Source organism: Notothenia rossii (genome assembly GCF_949606895.1).
Source record: "Notothenia rossii genome assembly, chromosome: 6".
Taxonomy (NCBI): domain Eukaryota; kingdom Metazoa; phylum Chordata; class Actinopteri; order Perciformes; family Nototheniidae; genus Notothenia; species Notothenia rossii.
Window position 1 is genome coordinate 9,189,542 of NC_136909.1, and position 14,489 is coordinate 9,204,030.

At 40.8% G+C, this 14,489-nt stretch overlaps 2 protein-coding genes across 2 annotated transcripts; one reads left to right on the forward strand and one right to left on the reverse strand.

Moving 5' to 3' along the window:
• The first annotated feature begins 915 nt into the window (after positions 1 to 915).
• bmp10 (bone morphogenetic protein 10) lies at positions 916 to 4,760 on the forward strand. Its single transcript, XM_079689245.1, has 2 exons — positions 916 to 1,677; positions 2,163 to 4,760. The coding sequence occupies exons 1-2, from the start codon at positions 1,287 to 1,289 to the stop codon at positions 3,224 to 3,226; spliced, it is 1,455 nt and encodes a 484-aa protein (XP_079545371.1). The 5' UTR covers positions 916 to 1,286; the 3' UTR covers positions 3,227 to 4,760.
• Positions 4,761 to 9,079: 4,319 nt separating this feature from the next.
• ch25hl3 (cholesterol 25-hydroxylase like 3) lies at positions 9,080 to 13,882 on the reverse strand. The gene is made up of 2 exons (XM_079688063.1): positions 13,066 to 13,882; positions 9,080 to 12,002 (listed from the first exon to the last, which is right to left on the reverse strand). Exons 1-2 carry the CDS (start codon positions 13,491 to 13,493, stop codon positions 11,624 to 11,626), a joined length of 807 nt encoding a protein of 268 aa, XP_079544189.1. The 5' UTR covers positions 13,494 to 13,882; the 3' UTR covers positions 9,080 to 11,623.
• Between the last annotated feature and the right edge of the window lie 607 nt (positions 13,883 to 14,489).

The window sequence follows — 14,489 nt, forward strand, 5'->3', positions numbered from 1 at the left end:
CAAGATTGATTTACTGCAGGAACATAATATTGCAATAATAAATGCAGGAATAATTACAATATATAACAAATGTCATAAGATAAAACAGAGTGTTAAATGACATATACCTTACAGCATAGTGTTTTTTAAGTTTTAAGCCAACATTTTGGTCTATAGGTCAATAAACTTAAATGATCTCAGCGAGGGAACATAACAATTCAGAAATGTAAAGTGGGGCCAGCCCTTGTTGTGCCTTATAGGTACATTAAAACAATTATGATTATGTATTTCTATGGGTAACCAATGTAGATTGCATTGTCAGTCTAGCTTCTGCATTTTTTAAGTAGAACTTCTTGTGCCCAGGCACAGTCAATTGACCAAATTAGGAAGTAAACACAAAACATTTCAGCAAGCATTAGGGAACAAGAATGCTTTTTTTGTACTACTGTGTTGTGACTCACAGTCAGTTCTGTATCATTCCTCCTTGATCATTAAGGCCTCACACCTCATTGCATTTCCATTTCAATGTGGAAAAATATCGTTTAATAGATACATCCTGTTACATTCAACGATATCAACAGAGCCTAGATGTATTTTGTCATAAAGAAATGGTCAAGCTTAAAGAACTCCACCATTTACAAAGCAAATAAACAAATGAGGAATATCAACCCTGGAGCACCCACCCAAACAAAATAGCGCTTCCACAAGGAAGAGGCTACAGGACAGTGTTTACAAAATCCTCATTAAGGAAGTTGTGAGATAACACACGCTCATGTGCCTCACACAAAGTTAAAGGCACACACACACACACACACACACACACACACACACACACACACACACACACACACACACACACACACACACCAGCAAAAGAGACCATAAGCACTGAGCAATGCAGAGCCCACCATATCATAGATAAGGGACAAAAAGAAAGAGCTGGGAAGAACAGAGCAGAGCACAGAGAGACCGAGACAGGAGAAGACACAACAGAGATGACTCGGACGGACAAAGCCAAGCCCTGGCCACCCTGTCACCGGAACTGCAACCCTTTTGCAAAGGACATCAAAAGGTGTGCATGAAATAAATGCTGTGAGATCTGGAAGAGAGCAGTCAGTGCGAGGGTCAACACCACTAACGTCTACTGACAGGGATCTAGACCTTTCTTTGGCTATTGATGAACTGACCACAATTTCGATTAATATTTGGATTAAGGCGTTCAGAAAACACAATTATTTTTTTGTTTTACTGGTGCCTCAGCTTATCTAACCCCAAAGGGCATAAAATAGAAAGCTGCAGATTTTCCCATGGCGAGCATTTGGGTCTCTCAACTGGGAACGATCTGCAGCTCCAAGACTTTGCTGGTGCTGTTTTCCATCCTGCTGCTCCAGGGTCTCTGTGGACTGAGCAGCCCTATCTCCAACACCAATCAGAGGCATCAGGCAGACGGGCATGGAGGGGTGGTGGATACATCACTGCTGGAGCAGGACAACAACATAAGCATGCAGAGCCTGTTGCAGAGCCTGAAGGAACAGTTTCTGCGGACTTTTAATCTGTCTGGCTTGGATCCTCAGCCCCTGCCTCCTGGAAGCACAAGGGAAGAGCCACCTGAGTACATGATGGAGCTCTACAACCGTTTTGCTAATGACCGCACTGCCATGCCCACGGCCAACATTATCCGCAGCTTCAAAAATGAAGGTAAAGATCCAGTGCTCCATTTGATAATGCCCCTGTTGATCAAATAGATTGAGTCAATTTAAGAGCCACCTTTTACTTCTTCGTTGCTGCCATGTATTATTTATTTCCCCCACCACACATAGTAAGATACTTAGAAAAAGGGTCTTCTTGTGTATGTTAAGTTTTTAATAGATTGAAGCTTCAAGCTTGTACGAACTAACATTTTGTTTTAAATTCCAAGCCTTAGTCATGACCCTGTTCCTTGTTAGTTCTCAGTGCAAAGCAATGTCCTTGCACTGATAAGTATGTCAAAACATGTCAAAAGTATTACTCTGAAATGGAACTACTTCCAATTACATAAATATCATTGTTTAATCTTTTCCAAATGCGGATGAAATTGAGGATGAAATTAAGTTAGGATATTTTTGCAAAACTCAGCTGAAAACCTTATTAAAGAAACAAAATAAACCAAAGCTCAACTTTGACAATGTATTTATCTTCCCTAGATTCATCTCCTTGTGGTGTGGGTGTTGGAGGAGTGAGACGTCACCCATTACTCTTTAATGTGTCAGTTCCCCATCACGAACGCATCACAGCGGCAGAGCTTCGCCTCTATACACTTGTCCAGACTGACCGCCACCTCTATGCTGGAGTCGACCGAAAGGTGACGATCTATGAGCTGGATTCGCATATCGTGGATGACAACATGACGGATGACAATACTTTGAGAGGAGATGTATTGAAAGAGGAGGAAGAACGGATAGAGCTGGTGGAGTTGGCTTCACGGCAGGTCTACGGCACCGATAACGGCTGGGAGGCCTTTGACCTCACTGCTGCTGTTCAACGTTGGCGTAATTTGGACTATGGCACCACGCATCGGTTGGAGGTGCACATTGTAAGCATGGCTAATGAGGAAAATGTTCAAACCATGACAAAGGACAACAAAGACGGACTTGAAGGGGATATGAAGATCGACACCAGCCCTGAGGAGAAACACAAACCTTTGCTGATTGTTTTCTCTGATGACCAAAGTACCGATCACCGGGATGACAAACGCGAGCTGAACGAGATGATCGACCACGAAACCTCAAACATGGTTCTTCAAAATGACTTGGGCCTGAACGATCTGTGGGGGGAGCTGGGGAAGGATGAGGGGGATGAAGAATCAGAGCCAGGTGAAGAGGAACTAATCCAAATGCGCTCCAATCTGATCTACGACACGGCATCTCGCATTCGTCGCAATGCCAAGGGAAACCACTGCAAGAAAGAATCTCTGTACGTAGAGTTCAAGGACATTGGATGGGACAGTTGGATCCTCGCCCCGACTGGTTACGATGCCTTTGAGTGCACTGGCGTTTGTTCATTCCCACTGACAAAGCATGTCACGCCCACAAAGCATGCCATAGTCCAGACTCTGATCAACATCAACAGTCCTCAGAAGGCTGCAAGGGCTTGTTGTGTGCCCACCAAGCTGGACCCCATCTCCCTGTTGTACTTGGACGACACAGGCATAGTCACCTACAAGTACAAGTTTGAGGGCATGGCAGTGGCTGAGTGTGGCTGCAGATAGTCCATGGTTTGAGGGAGTTTTACTCATTGTAAAGTCTAGGGAAGACACAACAATAAGCTGAAAAGGGAGGTCAGCCAAAAATGTCTGGCAAGAATCTCTGCACGAGTTGCTTTATGAGACTGGAATCGTTCATTCACTATTTATGAAACTATGTGCACTCCTAAATTAATGATTGTGGAAAATGTTCGTTTTAAACAGCTTAACAGAAACAGATAGAATGAAGACAGTCTGCTGCGGATCAACAGTCAACATGTTGCCGGTAGGGATGCCAAGGTGTGTTGTCATAGAAAGAAAATGCTCAAGATTTCAAATCCTACAGTCAGGCGGCCTGGTGGGAACCAGCGGGCCATTCATCCCCCTCCCTCTCTTTTCCACTGACATCTGTCTTCCTCTCCACTTATCTCTGGCCTCCCCACTCGATGCAAACACTAATCAGCACTTCATGTGTCCTGGCGCAGTGGAATGACCCCCCCTGAGGCAACCTGACAAGACATGAACTCTGCGGTCCGACCTCCTGCCTCCTGCAGCCTCCTGATACGTAGGCGCTGTGCAAGGGCTCCTAGTGGCAGGGTTATCTACCCCAATCCTGTTTCCCACTTCACATGCCTCTTTTCCACTCCCCCAAGTTACAGTGATAGCAAGGTGTGGGGGGTTGAGAAACAACACTCAATTTGGAGAACTGAACGGCATTCTGGGCAACTTTTAAGATGGTGGGATGGGGGAGTCGGACAGGACATAGGGGCAGGGGTTGTCCACATTCCTGGGCAACAAACAATCTGAACTGCAACTCTGTGATGTGCCGCCAGCATATCTCCAACTCATCATTTGACCCTTCCATCACTTTTATGGTAAATGTTCTTATTTGGACAGTTATTATCTGCCAGCGAAACTCAAGAGTGGACTTGGGGGCACCTAATCATGTGACCGTAATGGATACAACCCGAAGGAAATGCAATCACAGAAATACTTTGTTTAAAAGACTTTCGGAACGTCTGCTGCTTGTCTCAAATAACACTATTTATTGTTCTAATTTATTATTTTTTTTACAACAGAGTAGATAACTTTGTATGTACATTTGTAAGTTACTTAATGTTAAGAGGTTATTTTATCCGTGTCAATGCCTTTGCAGAACAAATATGAATTCTGTTGGGAAGAGAAATAGTAACAGTTTCTTAAAACAATAAATATTTAACATATCCAACATGAACAGTCTCCTTAACTGTGAACTACACCCTGATCCCTACTGTTTCTTTAAGGGAAATAACGCAAGAAATGTCATTATCTAACATCAAGGTGAATGTTAATATTGTGGGTCAAATGCCACGCTAATGTTTTTTTTCACAGTTATTTTTCCACATTATCAATCATAGCATCTTGTCCTGTCAACTTTCTTTTCTATTATTTGAAAAAGAAGCTGATACAATGCATTGCTGACATTCAGATCATTTAGTCCGACAGTATCAGCTCACAGGTCATAGTTCATACATGACACACAAACAAAGAACCATGGGAAACTGAGTGGAGTGGCTCACTAATGAACAACATGGATGGCTGACAGCTAGCAGATGCAGACAGCTTTGGTGGAAAACCTGTTCACAAAAGGGAAAATGTGAACGAAAAACCCCAAAAATATTCAGTATCTGCTTCAGTTTCCCCAGTTTTTTCTATGAAAGTGAACTAGCTTGTAAGGGCATAGTGTTTTTCCTTTTGTATATCAACATACATTGAAGATAAATAAAGATTCAGATCAGATTCATGCTCTGAAATGTGTAAACTATCTTGTTAAAAATGTGGGTCATAGAAGTACTTAATTAAAAGTGTGGTGTCTTTGCTCTGTCTGGTCAATTACAATGCCAAAGCAGAATTAAGGTTGAATAGGATAAAGATGAAGATAGTCATAACGTTTTTTGTTGACATATTGGGAAGTATCTTCAAGCTTAGCTTAGCAGGATAAAATAGCAGATTTAGCATTGAAAAAAGGTTGTTTACATTATTTAATGCTCAAATATCATCATTTTAGATCTGTCTTTTGTAATTCTGTATGTCTGAAATACTTTTCAACATTATGTTTATGAAGAACAACAACCTACTAATTAAAAATGGTGTTGTTTTCATGCTTACATTCCTAGCTTTACAGGTCAGACAAAGTGAATGTAAGTAAGCGGCTTCTCAAAAAAGGTTTCTTTAGAGGTAACTATAGGTAGACTGACTAATGAGCATGTTGTGAATATCTTGTTTGTTTGTAGCCTTTATTTAACAAGGTGAAAGCCCCTTGAGATCAAAAGATCTCTTTTTCAAGGGTGACCTGCAGAAAGGTCCCATGTCATGCTTTTCCGGTTATTACCCGTCCCCTTGTGTGTTATGAAGGTTTTTATGCATGTAAACGTTCTGCAGAGTCAAAAACCCTCAAAGTACACCCTGTAGCAAGTAAAACTCTAACACAGAAAATACCTTCCCAAAACGCCTCGTTGGTGAAACGTCATCATGACGTCATCGTCATTTGATTCTTCCGGGTACGTGCTTTCGAAAGCACGTACCCGGAACTAAATGGGCCAATCCGTGGAGCCGTTACGTTACGTCCGCAGAGCCGTTACGTTAAGCCCCCGCTGATTGGTCCAAATTGACCAATCCACACACACACTCAGTGCATGCAGCCCTGCTGATTTCTGCTCCCTGCTGCAGGCTGATAACAGACAGTTGGGATCGCGCGAAATTCTCTCTGCAGACCCATTCTCACAGCGTTTATCAACCTATAAACCTTTTTCTTACTCAATATCAAGCGACACTTATTGTTTTTATTTCGGCTGTGACTTTGTGTGTGTTCAGGTTGAGTTTGGCTGTGTTTGGCTGTGTATCGCTAAAAAAGGAAATCACGGAGGGGGGGGGGGGGGGGGGGGGGGGGCGGGCGGGGAGGAGCTGCAGCGAGCCGTTTAGTGGAGAAAGTGAATACTGCTGAATACACATACTTTACAGAGATGCTGTCTGCGAAACCAATGTGAGTTTGGAAAATTGCACAGTATTTTTCTATTTTAGTATACCTCAACAATGGAATTATGATGAGTGTAAATGGCCATGACACCTCTCCTTTAAAAAAATAATTCAATAACGTGCTTTAACCAGGCGGTGCACACAAGGTACACACAGCCCTAATACATTGTTTTTATTAGTGTAGGACACTTGTGTATGTATAACATCTGAAGATATGTAGTTTTATTCATGTTTTCACATAATTTTACAGGATATTGCTATATTATTTCACATGCTTTACTTCTACACATTAATACCTGATTTGTAAAACATCACAGACAGAAAGGTAAATCCGTCATTTAATGGTAAGCTATTGGAATTCTGATTCCATAGATGTGTCTCCCATCACCCAAAACCCCTGACTATTCTCTCAATTCAGTATTTACATTCTTTAATTCAAAGAAAATCAGTAATATCTTTAAAAACTACAAGTCCCTTTCTATCAGCTGTGCATCGTTATGGTGTAAATACAGCCTATCTACCAATTGGATCAAATATAAAAGTCAGCCGAATTAATGTTGATACTGCAAGGAGATGTATTCTGTGAAGAGAAATTGAAGATGTGGTTTAATTGCTGATATATTTATGATCCACGTCACATATTCAGTTTCGGTGGCAGTTCTTCCAGTTTGTCCAAAGGTCTTCTAATCAGGGCTCCATAAATAAAGAACTACGGCAGATGTGTAATATTTAATGCAGCCGAACCGTGTTTTACAATGCCGTTGTGATGACTTCCAAAGAGAAAAGCAAGCACACTCTGAATAAAGTATTATTTTCTTTAAAAAAAAAATGATTTTCGGATTTCATATCGCATAAACACCATATCCAAACGTGCATTGTGGCTAAACAATCCAATCACCAAGCTTAAACCATAGCTGAGGATCTTGGGTAATCAGTTCAGTGGGTGTGTATCTATTTCCGGTTATTTTATTTTGAAATTCAGTTCCTGACAGATGCCAAAAAAGCCAGAGTTTATAGAATTAAACAAATAAATAAAACAAGGATAATTGTGTGTTATTTTTGACAGTGTGTTATTTAGAAAATAATAACAAATTAGAAGGAAAAAAAGATTTTTAAAAATACAGATTTCAGTATTCTGAGGCTCTGAGCCCCATTTATTTTCCTCACGAACGACAAAAAAGTCAGACATTATACGATTTCAAATCAAAAACAATAATCGTGGCTTGCTATTGAGTAAGAACATTTTTTTATGAACCACACAGCTTCCGGTCCTCAAAGACCCGACTGGACAAAAATAAGTGTTGCAGGCACGAAACATACTACCAATAGAAATACATTGCTTTTAAAATCGTTCTGTGTGACATGAAATAAAGGGGGAAATCTTGTTGGTGAACACAAATTTATAGATTAAATGTCGTGACTATAACACAAAATACCGTGAGACTGGGTTGGATGAGAGCAGGGGTCGTCTAAAAATGGATACAGACCAGGGGGCAAGAACCTCAGCCATTAACTCAGACTTTGTAAAGCTCACTAATTGAATATTTACAGAATGGTGGAAGAAACTTTGACCTTTGACACTGAATTGCTAACTTTCAGGAAATATGATAAAATGAAAATTATTTTTGAATTTGCCCTGTTGATAAGGACTGTTGGATAGTTCTCTGTGCCTTTTCCTATCTCTTGTTTTGACATGCCTCTGTTCGTTGCAAGGACTTTAATCTTCGTTGTTTTTATAATGCCAGAGTTGTTGGTAAAGGATTTAGCCTACGTGATTCAATTAAGGAGCACACCGCACAACAAATAAACAAACTGAGCTCATACCCATTGTACAGGCTGTACAAACCGCTTTGGAAATGCCTACAAATCATGATGTTGCAGAACGTAGATGCATGTCTCGCTGTGAACGTGTGTTTTGGTGTGTGTCGTCCAAAGCTGCATGACTCGCCCTGGCTCTGACGTGGGGTCTGTAATAAGGCCTGATTGTTTCCGTTTTGGGTCACATGTTTATCATGCCATCTCTCCGCAATACCACACAGCACTCATCTCTCGCTCTTCTCTCAGATCTCTATATTTTCCCAGGAAAAGTGCACTTCGGCTCCACTTTATGACCATATGTACCCCAACATGTTTATACACCTTTTATCCATTAGCATTTGACTCTGATGTTGCGCAATTGAGAAAGCTTAGGGCTATCGGAAGAGCCAGAAATGAAAAACAGATGTTCAGAGAAGTTCATATGGTGACTAGGCTGATTTCTCAGGACAATGTGTTCACTACAAGTCAACTGTCATTCATTAAAAGTAATAACTTCAACTTGCAAGGAAACCGTCAAAAAAGATTACAGCCTGTTATCAAGAAGGCTGCTGCGTGAGAATACAAACAGTAAGGGTTGCAACCTGTTAAAATCTTGCTCAAAAAGGCACATCATAGCTGTTAATGATGTATAACATTTATCTCTTTACTTTAATTGTATTTGGAGTCATTACGTGTTGTATCTTACTGTGATGAAGTGAAGGAAGCTTGAGCAATTTGCAGCTGTTTGCTATCCTTCTATGTGCACAAAGCATGAATAAACCACAAATCATCTGGCACGGCCCCAGCTGAATACTTTAGAAAGTAGACCCCAAGAGTGCTGTTAGGTGATGACAATGCTTCGCTTCAAAAACTAATTGCAAAGGTTAAAACTGTAAATAATGAGTGAAGCGCTTCTCATCTCAAAAAACATGTGGTTTTGATTACTCTGTGAAATACACATTGAACCAGTTTAGAGAAAAGCCACGTGAGAGGCCCGGGGTATAAAAATCACTGATCAGAGCAAAACAATAGAAACCTGAACCTAAGGAACAAGAACACATCACAAAGCTCTGTCATGCCTTCATATATTTTCTCATGAACAAACAACCAAATAAGCATTTAGAAAATCTTTACATTGCACTTATCACACAAAAATACAAACTTGACATATTATTTGTCTCAAAGAGGAGTGTTTACCTTACATTTTGACATTTTCTTCCAACAAAAGCTTTACACAAGATGTACTTTGCCTTTTCAGAAGTAATTTAGTGATATTAAAGAAATTTACTTTTTTAAAGGTTTTGCGAAGAGAAGGAAAACAAGATCAATTAAACTCAAATCTGAACCATACACTATATAAGAAGTTGACTTCGTCACCTCCTTGTCCTGCATTTCTCCGTTTTTTGGCACCAGTAGGAACTCAAAAGGGTGGAGCTGAAAGCTGAAGAGGACATTTACTGTAAGGTGACTAAAACTTTGGAATTAACTTGCATGAAGTGAAAGGGTTAAAGTTTTAAGACATACAGCACAAACTTCATAGTAATCTGTCAATCACATACAAGCCCCGCCTTAAAACATAACCCTGCTGGTGTATTTTACTCTAAATATAGACTTTAATCATGGTTCACTGAAGGAGACTTAAAACTGATGATTGAGAATAAAGCACTCTTTAGCAAAATCGTTACTCAGATAATAAATCAAGTGAGAAATTGGGTAAATGTTTTCATAGACTTCCATACAATTGCGCTTCTTTTTGCAACCAGGAGTCGCCCCCTGCTGGTTATTAAAGAGAATGCAGGTACTTCCACATTGGCAAGTTTGTTTGATTTTTTCAATGAATATCTACAGGCAACAGGCAATTAGCTTAGTTTAGCATTAAGACTGACAACAGAGCTATATCTCTTCTCTTCATCACTATTTGTTTAATATGATCAGAAATGTGTGGTTTTTATTATGTGCTGAGTATCCAATAGTCACATCCAAGAATCTCCCCTGAGAATATGAACAGACACTCACTCAAAGTTCTACTTTTCATACACAAGAACAGGATTCATTAAAAAAAATCTGGCATGTGTTATCTGCCTTACGCCTACAAAATGAAATGATATAAATCCATTCAAAAACACTCCTCGGTTGAAAGGGCAAATTATTACGACATTAGTTCAGGCATCTGTTTATTGCTCCAGTGTCTAGATGTTTTGTGTCATTCCTGCACTCTCCTCATCTCGTGCTTCATTCACTTGATACAGGACAGCTGTAGATTTGAGCATGAAAACGCCATTGACGGTTTTCACATTGTACATTTTGCACAATGTACAGTATGTCCATGAACTTTTTGACTCCTGAGCCGAGGGGGGTCCAGTCATTGCATTGCAACTCACAAGTAAGTCTCAAGTGTACACACTGTACAAAGTAGAATCCTAAACATTGAGTTTTGAGTCCTTAGTCTTGCTACAATACTACTTGTTGCTTACAAATATTGCTCTTTTCACAAAGTGTAATGCCATTTTTTGTTCCGCACACATTTCATATAATCTATTAGTATTCCTGCGCTCGGCGGCAGGAATCAAGTATTTTCACGTCAAAAAGCTGAGGTCTAAATAAAGCCACAAGTCATGGTGATAAAAATCAAGACAATTTCTCGACTCCAAAGTCTCTGCTATCTGCTTCTGAGATAATTAACAAGGAAACATATTTTGTAGTCTTGTTGAGTGATTAAAACTGTTTCAATTATTTTTTAGATAAATTTCATTTTGTGGTCACACCTCTCAAAACGTCTTGCTTCTGGAGGATCTAACCGAAAAGGTAATTCCTTTGTAAACTATAGGATGACAAATCCCTGTGTTTGTAGAACTTAAACAAGTGTGGCTCCTTGAAAGCTAATGTTCTTGCAGGATTCTTGTTCTGAGTTTGTTTTGTTCGTGGTTCAATGCAGCTTTTATCAATCACTTTGGAAAAAAATGTCCACTAAATAAAAAGTGATTTCAAATTGTGCGTATAAAAAGCTGATAAAAAAAGAACAAATATCTGCAAAAAACATCCTTCAGTGCATCCTGGCAGCTTTTAATGTAATATTTCTGGTATCAGTACTTTACTCCACTACTTATTTTTCTGACAACTTTTTACTTTGACTTCTTACATTTTTAAACACAAATACCTGTACTTTCTACTTCTTACATTTTCCAAACAGGCTGGTTCCTTTAGTTTGAATGTGTGTTTGGTGGCGTGATCATTATTATTTACAGTCATTGCGTGCCTATTGATTTGAACATGATTCGTGTATCCATCATTTCCTGGTCTTCTCTAAAGAAGAGGGACCAATGAAAACGTTGTCATGTTGCCGTTGTTCAGCATGGAAACATTCATTAGCTAACAATGACATTATTCTTCTATTAATATAAAGGGAGGTCAGGTACTCTTTAAAACAGCTGCTAGTTATGGGTACTTTTTACTGAAGTACATTTCAAAGCCCATACTTCTTTACTTTTACTTGAGTAAAGAAGTTTAGTCAGTACTTCTACTTTTACCAGAGTATTTTTAAACACGAGTATCTGTACTTCTACTTGAGTAAAGGATGTGTGTACTTTTGCCATCTCTGCACAGGCAACAGTTTTATCTCTCTTTACGTAGATACAGCTCTGGTGCACAGTATGTCCCGAAGAGGAGGTCCCAGTGGGTGAAGTAGGGGGCGTAGTTGACGTTGTGCAGAGCATGGTGGGCCTGGTGGCAGGGGGCTCCTCCCAGGCAGGGCAGCAGGCGGTGCAGAGCCCACGGCAGGTCGTATCCGCAGTGGTCCTCCACCGCCAGCCAGCTGTTGAGCAGGTGGAAGACGGCCTCGCTGAGCGGGTGGCAACCGACCAACCAGGAGCTGCTCAGGGCCAGCAGCAGCAGGGACAGGAGCTCCAGAGAAGAGCTGTCCTGAGCAGCCAGGGCGAAGGGGAGGTGGTGCCGGTGGTGGTGCCGGTGGACCCTGCGGTACAGCCAGGGCACCCTGAGGAGAAACACACAAACACATTCAACTCTCACTGCTGGGAAAATCAGTACAAAAATGGGGCGAAGCTACTTCAGGCAGTCAACTCGAGAACCAATGATACATTTACACGTGACGCACCTCGTCCCTCTTACAACCAACCAAACACATTCTCCTAAACTTGCCGCTCTATTTAAAGGTCACCTATTATGCAAAATCCACTTTTTCATGTCTTTTATACATAAATATGTTCAACTCTCACTGCTGGGGATAATCAGCACAAAACTTGTCGTGGATAACACTCACAACATTAAAGAATAAGACGAAGAGGAATCGATAAAACACAGACACGGAGATGGTTGAATTCAAATACATAAGAGACACATTCCCTTGCACCAAAGCAGTCAATAATGTAATGCACTATAGACCAAGAGAATCTTACAGCTTATACACTTCAAACTGCATGCATAGTTGAACTCTTCCTTACCTGATACAGTATTATATTGGTTTTTCTATCCCCCCAGACTTTAAATAATCCTAAATTAAATTACCGTTTTCTGCTTCTCACAGAAATAGGTAAGTCGCATGAAACTAAATGAATACTTGTATGGCTTAACACATGATGATATAAAACAGATTCTACAAACTCCCATAATGTCAGTGTATCTGCGGTAGACTTTGTATCTGCGGTGGGAGTTTATTTTTCTCCACTGTTTCTTTTTTTTTTTTTCGTTAAATAACTAAAATAACAATACATGTGGCCGGACATGGGACAAAACTGATTCACAGTTTACATCAATATATATATATGAATAATTATGAAAAGTGAAAGTCCAAGTTTGTAATGTGGGCTACAGTGCAAGTTACATTCGTTGCAGGTTGTTAAAAAAACATTTTATTGATTAACTACGTAGACTTACTTAAGTATTGCAATCGAATATAATTTTTACTTAGATATTTCGATGTTATGCTTCATATATGTTTCTACTCTACTACTACATCTAAGAGGCACATTTTGTATCCAGGTACAACAGCATCACTGATCAACATTGGAATAACTGACAAGATGTTGCAGACTGCTCACCTGTGCATGGCCACGTGACATATGAAGAAGAGCGTGTCAAAGACCAGCAGACCCGCGAACACCTCCACGCACAGCTCCCAGCAGGAGGGCGCGAGCAGGGGGAGCACCGCGGGGCTGCACAGCGCGTGCAGCAGCGCGGTGGCGGGCAGCACGGAACTCAGGTATCTGCCCAGCACGCGGAGGAAACACTCCCCCCAGCGGCGGAGCGAGGGAGGGGGGCCCGAGCCTGCAGACACTCTCCACGAGCGTACCCGCTGACACACGCTGCCCAGCGCATCCAGCGCGAGGAAAGGTGTGCAGAGGAGCACGTGCGTCAGGAAGGCGTAGGAGGCGGGCAGGTAAGGGGAGAGCAGCACCTCGCGCTGCCCGGCCTGCACCGCCTCCCACAGACCCTGCAGCACGGGAGCCTCCGAGGGGGGGTTGAGCATTACGGAGTTATTTCCCCAGCTGCTGCATCTCCAGCGTCTCAAGTCTTACAAGGGTCCCTTTGAAACAATCTTTTACAAATCCGTTTATAGACGATATCCTCAAGAGGTATCCACTTTTTAAAGTACCTGCAGAAAGATCAGTCCTTTGTCAAATCTCTGCCATACATGTTTTACAAAAGGCAAGTTAAGGATAACTTTTAAAACAAGCTGTTTTTATATCCTTTACAATTCTTTATCCTCATATCTCCTTTTTGATGTCCTCCCATAAAGATGAGTCCTTGATAACATCTAATTTATCGCTATATATTTTATAAAAAGGTGAGTGAGGTGTCTCTCTTCGGGTGCTGCCTCACCTCTTCCTGCAGGAGCTGCTGCTGGAAGACTTTCTCTCATATGGAGGAGGAGGAGGAAGAGGAGGAGGAGGAGGAGGAAGACGAGGAGGAGGAGCCCCACCTCCACATGAACACATAAGCGATGTATGAGTGACTTGCTCGCCCACGTCTTGTATGCAGTGTGTTACACAAGTTATTACATTTACTCAATAACTTCACTTGAGCACCATTTAAGGGACCTGTAGCCTACTTAATCTCACTTTTTTCCTTTTATACTACTTTGTAGTCCTGTACTTTTACTCCACTAAATGCACTTGACAGCTTTAGCACCCCCTTAACCAGATGTGATGAACACATTAAAGCATAAATAATACAGTAATATAATTTAAATGATTAGATTTTAAATTGGCCATTCCACATAATTTAATTTTTAAGTAGTTTTGAGGCCAATACTTTTTTTACTTTGACTTAAGTAAGACTTTGAATGCAGGACTGTTGTAACAGAGTATTTTTTACAATTTCATATATTTACTAAATTTAAAGTTTTGAGTCCACTTGTTCAAATATACAAAGCAAATCTTAAGTGTTCGGCTCGCCTGTGTCTTGTTCGCAGTCGTACACAAAGTACATTTACTCAATTAATGTACTGCATTACAGATTAAGA

Excerpts from the sequence above, each read along its gene's own strand:
- ch25hl3 (XM_079688063.1), bottom strand. The coding sequence starts at position 13,493 with ATGCTCAACCCCCCCTCGGAGGCTCCCGTGCTGCAGGGTCTGTGGGAG. Across the intron at positions 12,003-13,065 it reads TGTCACGTGGCCATGCACAG|GGTGCCCTGGCTGTACCGCA; the intron begins GTGAGCAGTCTG and ends GTTTCTCCTCAG.
- bmp10 (XM_079689245.1), top strand. The coding sequence starts at position 1,287 with ATGGCGAGCATTTGGGTCTCTCAACTGGGAACGATCTGCAGCTCCAAG. Across the intron at positions 1,678-2,162 it reads CCGCAGCTTCAAAAATGAAG|ATTCATCTCCTTGTGGTGTG; the intron begins GTAAAGATCCAG and ends TATCTTCCCTAG.